General features: G+C 31.1%; 1 protein-coding gene across 1 annotated transcript in view; it reads left to right on the top strand.

Annotated features, from left to right (window-relative positions):
- LOC118188951 (uncharacterized) overlaps positions 1–14,493 on the top strand; it is a 46,133-nt gene that overhangs the window by 22,733 nt on the left and 8,907 nt on the right. Inside the window, exons 2-3 of the mRNA XM_035359481.2 lie at positions 5,728–5,787; positions 9,218–9,277. Of these exons, the coding sequence (XP_035215372.1) occupies positions 5,728–5,787; positions 9,218–9,277 (120 nt within the window). The remainder of the gene's footprint in view (positions 1–5,727; positions 5,788–9,217; positions 9,278–14,493) is intronic.

The raw sequence follows: 14,493 nt of genomic DNA, 5'->3' as shown, positions 1-14,493 counted from the left end.
TTAAAATAAAATTATTTCCTGAAATGTGAATATCCAGTATTTGATTTAGAGATACCGTGAAAAACGTTCTTGCTGTTAAATTGAGCTAAAAAGAATTCTTCTCGAGAGCTTACGTTCCGATCACAGCTTCTGAGATAGCAAAAACTATCTCGTTGATTTTGGTCCTAAGCAATTTTCTAAGCCTTGAAGTGAAAGTAACAGAAAAAGTTAATGAAGTAATTCTTTCCATTCTTTATCTTTCATTTTTCCTGAATTAATTATATTGAAAATGCTGTTGCCTTTAAACATTAAAAATCAAGTAGCGATTTTTATAGTATCACGGTTTTATAAGTTGAATACCTGTTAATATTTCACAACACAGTAATGACAGATAAGTGATCAGTCACCAAAGCAGGGCGCATGCTCTCACTTTAATTGGAAAAAAAACGAACACTATTCTTAATGCTGTTTCTGGCTTCCCGAAAAACTATGCATTGCTATCAGAAATATTTGTATTTATTTATTTGTTTTTTATTCCTTAGTATAACATCAGATATGATAAGAGGCAACATAACACACACTGCCATTTCTTGAAAGGCAACATAACACTCATTGCCATTTCTTGAAAGGCAACATAACACTCACTGCCATTTCTTGAAAGGCAACATAACACACACTGCCATTTCTTGAAAGGCAACATAACACGCACTGCCATTTCTTGAAAGCAACCGTTACATCAAAACGGCATAAAAAAAAATCGCGTTTCGTAGCAATTACGCTTTATGAGCTTTAAGCACTATACCGAACATTCTCTTAGAAATTACGTCAGTTCTCCTAGAAAAATCCTCCACAAAGACATCTATCCTCTTAGACGGATAGTGTATTTCGCTTTATTGAAATTGCCTTAACCTAATCTAACTGAACATCGTTGGACAATTTTTTGCTAATCACATGCAATGGGTAACTAATTAACGGTTCGGAAATCATTCCGCAGTTTTTAGTCGGTTATCGCAGTCTTTTATCGAGTGAGACAAATCGGAATGATACAAAAGTCTATACCTGGCTAATTTGTGATGGTTTAATAGCGTAATTGTTTTACACATAACATAAAATGAACATTTTATGACATGTTTGTGAAATATAAAATAAATATTTTATGTTATGTGTATGAAACATAAAATAAACATTTTATATTATGTGTATGAAACATAAAATAAACATTTACTGAAATAGAAAGCTGCTTTTTTTACTTTTGTTTCTTTGATACACAAATAGAATCACCCGAGTACTGAGAAAACGGACTGTTTCTTCTAGTTTGAATGTTCTAGATAATTTTCTTAGCGGTTCTGTCATTGTATGTGAGACTAATATTAAAGCAAAGTTACAAAGCAGAAACAATTATAGCTTAGTTTTTTGTGTTGTATTTCTAGTCGGAAGAAAATACCTGTGATTATTACAAAAGACAAAGAAAGTCTGAGGAAATAAAATAGGCAATAAAGAGATTAAAACAATGCAATAATAGCATTTGCAATTTTTATTCTCGCTTTACTCTCTTTTTTATGTCTTAAAATCTTGAAAGTAGACAAAATTTGAACTAAAATGAATTTGATATCATACTAAACAGTTATCAATATACTAGCGAAAGAAACTTCAAAGGAATTCGTTCAAGCATTTCATATTTTCATATTCTTAGTTCATTAGCTCATAGAGACATTAGGTATTTTTTGGAAGCAGGCAAGGTGAAAAAGAACGTGCGTGCAGCGTGCAGAACTACTACACCACGAAAGTACGCTAGGAAAGTGGGAGAAATATCTCACATACTCCCTTTCTTAAAGGACGACTGGGGTTTGAATCGCCATATCCTGGGTGTGGAGAATCCTCATTCCCTTTTTATTTCGGGAGCCACCGTAGAGACATTAGGTTAATTGGAAAAGCCTAAGAGATGAAAAATTAGCAACCGCCTTCGCCGGGAATCGAACCACGGACCTCTGGAATACCGGCCCAGCGTGCAGAACCACTACACCACGAAGGCACGCCTCATAAGCTTTTATGCAGAATCAACTCTGTTTTCTTACTCGTTAGTTGTAGCTGAATTTCGTATCTACTTATTAAAAATAATTAAATAAGTGGTTTCAAAGACCAGTTAATCAAGTGACTTCAGTTTAATTTATAAGCACTGTAAATTCATTGCCACTTCTGAAAGTAATTTTAATGATTCATGAATGCACGTCGTTACAATTTATTGTTATAAGAAATTAAGCTGCAATGAAAAATTTCTTATCTGATCGTATACTATACTTAATATTACACTGTTAGTATGCAAATACATCTTCTAACTATTTCTTAGCTATTTTAAAAGAATTCACCCTGACATTTCCATTTTAAATCTGAAACTAGAAAGGTTTAAATTAAAACCTGACTACACAGTTTTTACTTGTTAGTCCAAAGAGGCAATTTGCCCAAAAAGGACTATTAATTTCGTTTTGGCATCTTGCGTTGAAATGCCGGTTCACTTTTCAAATTGTTGCCACTAAATATTAGAGCTCTGTATGATATTTAAGGAAATTAAATAATGAAGAATCTGCGTAAATGTATGTATTTTTCTCGCATTATGATAAAACAACGGTAGTGCCATCAAATTTTGAATAACATACGTTTCCACGCGAATATGGGCATCTGGAAGCCCAAATTTGGAATTAGTTTTATTATCTGTTTCATATTTTGTAAAACTTTAAAGAAATTTTTGTTTAACAAACTCAACGATTTCAAGGCGAGCAATAGCAACACTGTAGGAAAAAAAAAACATTTTTATCTCCAGCGCGCGAGACTCTGTATCGGAAATTCTAAAGATATGCTCATTTTAAAATTATTTTGCGATATTGTTGTTGAACTAAATTTTATGGTTAAGTTCGAAGAACATAATATTTAATAAATAAAGGTAGCACACAAAACGTTAAAAAAACGAGCCTTTGGGCGTAATGTAAAATCTGAAAGCTTTCAGATTTTTATATTTTTTTAAATTTTAAATTTGATTATATGGGTAATTTTTCTTCAGTAATTTTTCTTCTATCTTTCTATGAACGTGTTACGGGAAATAATAGATCCATAACCACAAAACAATTACATTTCAGCTTCACAATAACTATGCCCATTTATTCTTTCTGTCAAGGAATCTACAAACTCTGTCCAGTGAGTTAAAAATTTTATTTGTAACGGAAGTTCACTCACACGTAGTCAAACTATCTACGGCGTTACTTTGGACACATATCGAGAAACAAGCATCTTGGTTGAATTTATGACTTCATTCCTTACAATATTATCAAGAAAGCACAAGACTTTTGAAACCCTTTTGTTCCGACCCGAACAATTTCCTCACTGTAAGTGTGATACAATTTCTTCGGCATATAAAACGCACTTGGCTTTTTTCCCTTTTTCTTAAATTGCTGATGTGAGAATCTTTTAAAACCCGCATTTCCGCCGGCTGCTCGGGTCGCAGCAAAATTGAAGAGCAAGAAATGCCTGAAATTTATTTCACATATTTCGAACTTTAACTGCACTAACAAAACTCATAAGATGCATCTTTTAAACGCATGGAGTGGAATATCAATGTACGAAACGCCAGAGAAAATACACTTCTCATTCAATTTTAAAATGTCTGGGAAAAAAGAAATCTCTTAGGCGTAAAAAATTGCATGATAGAGATTTTAAAAGTATCTGTGTGAATAAATGACGGCAGCTTTGCATTGTGTGATTTCTACATTGATTCTTAGCATCTTTGCACAATTCACATAAAGATGTTGTTATTCTTCTAACGACTGAAGTTTAGAAAATTGATTCTCAGATCTTTCTGTTACAAAATAAATTATAGGGTATGCAAAACGAATGCGCGACTAAATGTGTCATGAAATGATAACGGTATTTGTTATAATGAAGCCTATTTGAGAAATAAACCGCAAGGTAGGGCCTTATTTCAACGACAATTTCGATGGCGTGATACCTTTTATCAAAAATATGTACAAATTAAGCAGTATTTTATGGAAAAATGCCAATCAGTAAGTTGTTATTTACTCTGCTAAAGATTAAAAATCAATCTCCTTCCTGGTGGTGTGGTGTATTTAATTATGGCAAAGCACACTAGGGCTATCTGTCTAAGGGGAGGGATGCCTTCGTGGAGGACTTTCTAAGGGAAACTGGCTCGTATACACGTTACACATGGGGCAAACCACAAAACACCCATGCGGCCAGCCCGTTCGCGGAATTCGAACCTCCAATCTCCTCCCTGGAGAACATAACATCGACTTGGAGTTAGTATAAAACTGAATTTCATTAAATACAAAATTTAAAATTTTAATTTTTGTACAAATTATAAGTGTGAAACCATTAGTTCTAAATTAAGGTAACACGGGAAGTTAAGTGAAAATTTTTTTTATTATTTATTCAAACTTCAAGATATTTTGTTATTATGTGTATTATGCATATTTTTACATAAATATATCATTTCAAAGGGATACAGTTACTACTTTTCGAAAAAAATGAAAATAACAACATACAGTTTTACACTTTTATACTTACTATATCCATGAAGTCCCATGTGCATTAAATTTAATTAGAAATCTAGTAGAATCTAGAATTGCGAAATTTTCGAATTTCAACACCCAATTTTTTATCCGCACAAACAGATCAGTGCTTGAAACACCATAAATGGTGTAAGAACGATATACGTATAACGGAAATTGCTTGCATAAAGCATTTGCAAAGAACATCATTGGAAAGAATAAGTGACAACAGAAGAGAGGAAATGGGAAAAAGAAAAACTAAACCTTTTTTACTTATTATTACTTAAATTCTTTTTGGGGGGAATAAAAATGAAATTTTAAATTTTTGAAAAATTTGCAAATTTGAACGTCCTTTCTGTCTTTGATGTTTATTCAAAGCGAAAGGTATATTTTAATCATTCACCTTTTAAAACTTAACTTTGCAACTAACTTCTGTCGTACATTTTTATTTCCCCTAAAATTTAGTTCATATAAGCTGAATTAATTTTGCTTGTAGAAAAATAAGTGTTTAGTTTGAATTTGTGTTTGATTAATTCAGCCATAGAAAATATTTTTCTCATTGGCAACTTTTTCCCCCTCGGGGATCATAGGAAGCTTAAATTTTGCGTACTTTTACTGAAATATAACGTGACCAAAAGTATAGTCCAATGGCCAATCTTATTCGATTCATTTATTAAAATGTCTAAAAGCAATCATTCGAGAAATATTTATTCTTGAAATCTCTGTATTGCAATGATATAAGTAAGGTTCCTTGGGCCACTCAGAAAAAAAAACGTATAACTTCTTTAGCCTAGAGGTGTAATCAATCGCCTGTCAACTGAGAGGTTTAAATGAAGTTTTCATTAGGTGTCAAGACTTTGGCTGGGTTGGTAACATATTTAAAAATTTTGTGAAATAGTACACAATTCTACTGCTTTTTATTCAATCATTTATACACTGTTTCTTTCCTTTTCTTTTTTCCTTGCAGAAAACTCAACAATGTTTATATAGAATACTGTTTAAGATGTTAGTAATGTATTACTAAACAATATATGCATATCCAGTGAATATTATACATACACATGTCAGCCTGAAAATGTATTTCTTTTTATAATTCATGTCTGCCTTCTTTAAGCTATATGTATATAGCTCATAACTATAAACGTTTGTGGAAAGTAAGGCGCACAAATCAATTTTAAGTCTTATTTTACAGAAACAAAATGATGGAAACGAAAGAAGAAAATATAGAACAATTGAGGCATAAGATATTTGAGTAAGTAATTGCAAATTATTGAGCAAACTATTATTTTTAGCACATAAGGAAATTTTTCGGTTTTTAATGTAAAATTATGAACATGTATTATAAGGTAAAAAGTGTTTCTATAAAATTAAAATTTGGATTTTTTTAACAGATTGTGTCCTTAAGTAAATCTTTGCTGTAGAGGTAAAACCTTGATCAAGTTTCCACAATGTCAATTAATAAATAAAACCACGGTTTCTTTACATAAATTTTCAAATATTTTAATTTGATATTTAATTTCTAAACTGAATACACATAGATTTGTTTGACAAAATATAATTTTTTAATATTTTTTATAATTTTAATTAATATAATAATTAATAGAAAACTTTCAAAATATAATACACTGATTTTTATAATGGAAATTTTATTGACAGTTCCTTTAATTATTGTAAGAAAAGTTTACTTTGCTTGCACATAAGGAAAAATATGATTAAATGAAATTTCAAATTATCAACCGAACTTACAGTAATTTGTGATAGTGGAAACAAACCACCAGCAAAATTAAATTTATTTCCTTTCAGAGTTAAAAACGTGTTGGGAAGATACAGCAATACAATTTCATTGTATATATTAAAATTTTTGTTGATTTTTTCCATTTGGCAACAAAAAGCAAATAACCTAAATGCAGCAGCTTGCAATAATTTGAACTTACTAATTTTGCACTGTTAATTAACGTACGTGCTAAAACGTTAAACATTAGAAGTTCCATCCAAAATAAAAACTTTAATCAGCCAGATCCCGCTGGTCAACAAAGAGAAACTTATTCATCAGAAATAAAACTTTATGTATTTATTATTATTTATTTATCATTTCTTTTCCATTTAACAAAAAATGTTACTTATTTTGTTCCCACCGCATGCAGTTTACTTTATACAAATTATGCTAATATAATGTGTAGTCTAAAATGTATGTACAGTGTAAGGTAGTGGTTAACTTTTGCGCCTGTGTGTAAGTCTCTCTCTCTCTATATATATATATGTGTGTGTGTGTGTGTGTGTAACCATCGGCGTGTGTTTAACAAGAGTATATCATTTTTAAATTATCTGTTACAATGAATTATTGTTGTGACAATTACGAAATACTTCGTGTGAGGTTTTCTGTGATCCTTTTGGTCTCAGTACAGCATTCGGATACTTGGTGCACCGCCGGTTGGCAATCGAAAGATGCGTCGTTCTAATCCCAGCGAGGATATAATTGATTTTTCTCGATTTTCTCACTCCGAAGACCTTAATAGGTCTAAAAGGTTACTCAGAAAACGTTTCATTGTCAACTTAGAATGAATATATTAAGGATAGTGACAACATCATTTCTCATAGTCAGTAAGTAAATTCTCAACACCGTTCTTGTAAGCCAGAATTTTGTGATTACCCAAGAGTTTCACACTCACTAGGAAACAGCTCATACTTCCAGCTCCAACACTAGGAAACAGCTCATACTTCTAGCTCCAACACAAGGAGAGAGTCAATAAGGGAATCATTTTCCATAACTTGTCTAATATATGGCTGTAGGAATATTTTCTCTTCAATTTAGAAATTTTCATATTCTCACTAAAGCACAAAACACGCTCTCGAATGAACTCTTCTGAAGTCTTCCACGAAGATTTTCAACAACCCTAATTTATAATGCAACCTCGTTCGATACGAAATGCTTTGAAATAGACTAATAGAATATTCAACTAACATATTCAAGCTTAACAACCATTCGTTGTTGTAATCACCTTGAATATCAAATGTCAATTGTTTTGGAATCGTATATCGCTGTTACTTACATAGAAAAATTAATCAGAATATATCCGGAAAGTTTTTGCATCTAGACTTATGATTATATTCAGAAAGGCATTAATCTCTCAGAAGAATATTTTTAAGTAAAGAAAAAGGTATATGTATTCTGTAACAATACGCAAATCAAATCGAAAATGCAGAAAAATAATTTCGCATTTAGGAAAAAGTAACGTAATATAAACAATAATAGTAATAGTTAAAAAAATAACGAATAAAAAAAACTAATACCCAAGTGCATTATTTAAAATGCAAATAAATACAAACTTCATATAAAATATTTTTTCTTTCTTACCAAGTGTCTTCGTGTTGTTATTGGAAAGTATCTTCAGGTAGCCAACTGGAAGGCACGCATTTCGATTCCCGGCGACGGCATAGCGGATTCTCTCACCTTTTCTGCTCCCAAAATTCTAAATAGAATATATAGTGACATCCGAATTTAAATAAAGTGAATGATAATTCATCACTGCCAAGATATGGTGATAACGTCCCCGTCTTTCCAGTCACTCTTTAAGTGGGGGAGAATTTAAGGTATTTTCTCCCTCTTTACTGCGGGACTATATGGTGTAATTGATAAGCACTTTCAGCTAACAATCAGAGGGTTTGCAATTTGAATCCCAGAAAAAGCATAGAGGATTTTTTTTACCTTTTCTGCTTTAAAAGCCCACCAGCGGCCGAGCGGTAAAGTCGCTGAACACTGGTAGTTCGGTCCAAGGTTCGAATCCCGCGAACGGGATGGCTGCATGGGCGTTTTCGTGGTTTTCTCCATGTGTAACGGGTATACGATACAGTTTCCCCTAGAAAGCCCTCCACGAAGGCATTTCGCCCCTTAGACAGATAGCCCTCGAGGCTTTGCCATAAACACACACACGCCCTGCTTTAAAAATTCTAAATACTCTATATTTAAAAGTATAAATGTATCCGTAAGTCATCTTCAAACTTAATACTAGACAGTTCAAACTTAATAATGAAAGAGAAACCACATTACTAAATTAATAGTATAAATGCGTTAAAAACTTAACATAAAAGCATCGGCAAACATTCTGTAATTAAATTAAAACCGCTGTACAGGAAACCTAACCAAAAATTACTTGCATTTCTGCGTTCAGAAATGTAACTCATCACGAAAGTGTGATTTGACAAAGAAAAACTAATTACGTGCTTGGAATCAGCAAGTCAAAGCCTATAAATTCGTACACTGATGCTCTTCGGCCGTTATAATATTATATATCTTGATTTTTATATATAAATTAATTTTGATTTAAAATGATTAAGCATACTTTTTTTTCTAAATTGTTGTTTTAGTATATCCCCACAACATAATCATTATTATGCTAAATTCACGTTTACCAATAAAAATAAAAATATGTTTTTGACTTAAATGCAGGAAAGTAAGTATAGGATTTTTATTGCATCATGCAAAATAATAATAACACAATGATAAATAAATAAATAAAGAGGCATTAATATTATGAATACCTTTTTTTTCTGTAGTCGTTGAAGTTAAAATACTATTTAAGTGAGTTTATATATATGCAGCCCATTATGATAAATTTCTTTTCTGGTAAAGATTATCACTTGTCATTACATTTCTTCTAATGGTATCTCATTTTCCTTCACAGAAATATGGATACAGAGGAAAGTGCAGAATACGAATCTCAAGATGAGAGAGCGGAGGAAAGGTAAGCTGTCTTTCAAAACTGTTTAAAAAGTTCTGATTAGATTAGGTTCACTTAATGGAAAAGCATATCGTATAGGAACATAACTTCGCAGTTTCTTTCTTGATTACACATTTTGGATAATTAGCTCCATAAAATACATCATGATGTTTCTGTTTAAAATCGGGAAATGAGAATATCATCATCAAATTTTCTTTAATGTCCCCAACATACTAATCCTCTCTTTACATTTTTAGCAGATATATTTCCGAATATCAGTAACTTTGATTTCTTTGAATGAAATTTATTAACTAGCTAGTTCATAAATGCTAGAATCTTCCATTTCTAAATCACTGTTTAAGATTAAAAATGAGGTTTAAAATCTTACTGTTAATTTCCAGAATATTATAACATAGTAGCTTTTAACTTCATTACAGCTTATCAGCTTTAAGGAAAGCCACAATAGCTCTAAAAAGATTTATTTGAAATATTGAAAAACTACATTTTGAGTATTATAAATGCTGCAATGATTTCTTTAATTTCTTATGAAATTTACCTAATATTATGCATTCTCAAATATCTCAAAATTCTATATTTTAAAACACCTGATAAGAAGATATCAAAGATGATATTAATATAAGGTGACAAAATAATACTTTTTCACTTATATCCGAAGCTTAATGCTTTGTTAAATCAAACGGTCAAATAGTGAAATAACTATGAATTTGACTGTTCTAAACTTTTTTACTAATTCTTTCTAATGCACCTTAAAAGCAAGTGATACTAAATAGTAACAAATTGTTAATAAAAAATAAAAGTAAATTAATAACAAGGCTATGAAGTCTATTCTTTAAAAATTCTATTTCTTAACTTTCCCTCTTTTTTTAAAATAAATTTTAGAAACTGAATTTCACGATGAGTTTCAAGAGCCTGAAAAGTGCAATTTTTTTGTTTTATTACTTCTTTGAATTTCATGAAAATTATTTTTGTATATGTGATAATTACCAATATGACATTAAATATGTTAGGTAATTAAATGGAGATTATTTAACAAAACAAAAAAAATTAAGATTCTTCAGGATTCTTAAGCAAAATATTTCTGACAGTTGTGATGTCTAGAGCTTAGGATTAAATTTGAGCTTGAATATTCATCCTCATATTTTTTACTTATTTTACGATATCATGTGAAAGTAAAATAGGTGGATTAGCAGCAATATTCATCTTTATTGTTTGTGATCAACGAAGGAAAGTTAAGCTTCAAACTGAGTATTCATTTAAGTTATTGATAGAAGACAGCATTAATCCGTGACAGAAATTCAGGGGTAAATAAAAAGACAGAATTTTTAATGCTGATAAATAAAAAATTGACTCCTAAATTAAAGGACAGATTTTTTAAAAAGAAAGAAAAAATAATTTGATGAATATGCTATTTTTCTGCTTTGATGAATTGCTGACTGACATTAATTAAATAAAAAAAAGCTTTTAATAATTCTTCTAAACAAACATTTTACAAGTTTTTTACTGATTTGTTATAACCTGACAGTTATTTTAGTTTACGAAACATGTATCTGTAGCAGGTTATAATATGATATACTCTATTAAACTTATACCTAAAGCAGACTATTTAGATTATAAACTAACAGCATATGTAGTGATGTGGTGGTGTGGTGTGGTGTATTTAATTATGGCAAAGCACACGAGGGCTATCTGCCTAAAGGGAGAGATGCCTTCGTGGAGGACTTTCTAAGGGAAACTGGCTCGTATACACGTTACACATGGGGAAAACCACGAAAACGCCCATGCAGCCGGGCCCGTTCGCGGGATTTGAACCTCGGACCGAACTACCAGTGTTCAGCGACTTTACCGCTCGGCCGCTGGTGGGCGCATATGTAGTGAATTGTTTTGTTTATGAAACTTGTGTATGTACGATGACGAAAAACTAATATAACTAAGTATATTTCACAATGATAAACTTAAAGCCACTTAAAGGGAATTTTCGGGAAACAAAATCTTGAATGCTTGACTTAAATACTGAAATAAAAATGTCGACTGTATCAAAAGACGTACTTAAAATCATGGTATTTTGAACAAACATCCATTTTTTATCAAAAGGATAAAAAGAAAATTTTTCTGTATGATACTGATTCACAGAATTGCCCAATGGCTAAATAACTGTAATCTTCCCTTAACTCTTAAGAAACTAGTAATATATTCAATGCTAAGTTTTCAGTTTACATCTATACTACATCGTAATCCTGTTGAAATTACGACCGAAATCTTGTTGAAAATATCTTTTCTAGAATGAACGGTTTTCCAGTTCACTAGCAGACAACATCAGCGTCATATTTTTAGAAGACGTGAATTATTTTCTCAGTATTCCGTCTGATCATAGCAAGACAAATTTCACAAAAAGTGGTTGAAAATAATAATTAAATCTAAGTATAGCAGATTTTCTTTTTTCTTTTTTTTGTGAGATACATCTATTTATAATGTACGTTATTATAGGTTGCACGCTGGACGATTAAAATTTACTACTTTATTACCTTAAATATTTCTTATGCAAAATTTTCATCATTCATTCTCATTTCGAAAACAGAAAAGTTACACTAAACTAATAAGTTTTAAGGTTTAGACTGATACTTGAAAATTAAGAAAGAAAATTCATATATTTGTATCTAGAAAAAGATTCGACGAGTGCACAGAGTCAAAGTTACGTTTTTCTATCAATCTTCATCAAAATTATATTTATCGACTTCTCTGTACTCAGGATTGTTTATCCCCTCCTGGCTTACATTCAACCATCATCCATTATTGAGCTGGCTGAATAACCGAAACTCATCAATCAAATCACAGAACAGCTGTCTTAATGTTACTAATCAATTTTGAGCTCACTTTTTATTGTATTTAGGTGGTAAGTTGTCATATGAATATGCTTAATAGTTTATAATGAAGGATGGGTGATATTTAGTGTGCTCTGAAAACATCTGTTGGGACGAATATCTGTCTTCTCTAATGATGAGTAAATCAAGTAAATGCATAAATTGTAAGGAAATTTATAGTTTCGAGAAATGGACTGCAAGATGATTAAAAGATATTATGCAATAACTAAAGGTTATTTGATTTCTTAGGAACTTATTATTTGTCACTAAATGATAATCAAACATTTATAGGTGATTTTGTTTATCACTTAAATGGATGTTCTTTAAAATCAGGTTCTTGTAAGAGTACTCACTCTATATAAAATCCGTCAAGAAACTCGTTTTAGGTATATTTTCTATATTATTTGAAGATGCGCGTTGTACTGTCAAATGTTCTAGAATGAGTGTTATGTATGCTAACAGGAGATTTTGTCACGCATATTGGGTTTTAGTATTCATAAATTTAACGAAATTTATTCCATTGAATAAGAAAATTTATATTTCACGTTGCTGAAAAATTGAAAACACATTTTATTACATTGAACTATCATCAGTTCATATAAAGCCATTCAGTGATATGAAAACTAAGAAAATTTACTTTTCTGTCTTCATATTACGTAAAATTAGACTTTGTAATTGTTCACAATGATTTCATTTTTTCTAAATACCTATGTCAAAACATACAATCTTAGCTTATAAACGGTTACCTGTTCAGGAAGAAATTCGCTAGGTTCCAGAAAAAGATGAACGGAACTTTATAAAGCTTACAGTAAATTCTAAAGTATTATCTTAATACATTAATATGGAACTAACGGCGCTCTTCCTTTGTGCTCTTGTGATGTAGTGGTAAACTTATTTTACTAAGAGCTGGTTCAATTTTCAATGAGGCAAAGTTGTTTTTCGGTGCTTTTAGTACTGTTCCAAAAATCCCTAATCGTTCTTAAATTTTTATGCTTCATTTTACAAAGCAAGAAGGATCATATTGGTGAAGAAAATTTTATTCTTTTCCTGAGACCCGAAAAACAATTTACGTATGATATATACTAAGACCGAAATTATGCTTATGTGATTGACCTAGTCAGATTATTATAAACAGCTTGGAAATCCATAACACATGCATTCTGAAAAATATTTTCATTATTACTCTTTCTTACACACACACGCACAATTCATAGAAATCCAGCCAGACTGTTTAACATCGGCATTGAAGACCCAGTCAACCTACTTTATACTGATAGAGCTGCCGAGGTTGCAAAAGCTGTCTTTGACAGCTTCGAAGCTATATAATTGCACTTTGTCATAGACACGACATCATCATCACACACACATGCACTCAAATATAATATATATATATATATTGAATAGCATTAAAAGTATTAAAATTAATGCGAAATAATGTGCATTTAAAGCCACAATTCAAAACATTTTGAAGTAGTTTTTTTTATAATCAACTTCAGTAGATGTTTTATTGCTTTATAGCATCAACATCAAATTATAGTTACTAATGCTATCAACTCATATAGCAAAACATTCATAATGGATTTCATGAGCTGTACGGGTGAATGCGACTGCGTCAGAGCACGCCTCGAGATTCAAGACGCGTTTTAGTTTAACTTTTATACTGAGAAAATGCCAAAATGTACGAGGGAAACTACTTTTGTAATAGATTTCATATGACTCGTAGATCTACGTATTTTTATAAATCCAAAACCGAGATGATTATATTTTCTGTTTTACATTTGATTATACTTTTCTTATTTCATTCATGATTGCATTTATGATATTACTTTTCCTACCAAATTAAAAGATCTTTTTCACAGCTATTATTTTCCGAAATGGGAAGTCACTGATAACATGTACAAAACTCCTTTAAATAGCTCTAATATTTTATATCTACTCAGAGATATACTATATAAATATTGCTAAGCTTTTGAAAAAAATGCCATAAACGTTTATGAATGAAAAAATCTTCGACTTCACTGTTCTGTTCAATCGATTACTTCGTTGGTTTTGTCCCTGATTGTCATAAATAGGAGAAATCGCGTTAATGTCTTATCCAGAAGCCTAGGTAGCTCCCAGTATCCTTTCTTCTTAAGGAGATCTTTTGCCATTTTATGCGCAAGGAATTAGCTGCTAATTTTGCCCTTCCCAAAATACGATCACGTGAGTCTTTTTTACGTTAAGTTTATATGTCTCCAACGCGTTGAATATTTAGCGTGTTTTCTGTTTTCTTCCGTTGATTATCAAGATATAACCGTCAGAATATAATTGCATTTGAGCATTTTCTTTTTTCAATGTGCAGCTTTAAAGCTGTGTCTGCTA

This window comes from Stegodyphus dumicola, chromosome X1 (assembly GCF_044657685.1).
Source record: "Stegodyphus dumicola isolate Sdum_Otavi_A_Nest chromosome X1, ASM4465768v1".
Taxonomy (NCBI): domain Eukaryota; kingdom Metazoa; phylum Arthropoda; class Arachnida; order Araneae; family Eresidae; genus Stegodyphus; species Stegodyphus dumicola.
The sequence above is the reverse complement of the archived record's forward strand: the minus strand, read 5'-3'. Positions and strand labels throughout refer to the sequence as shown.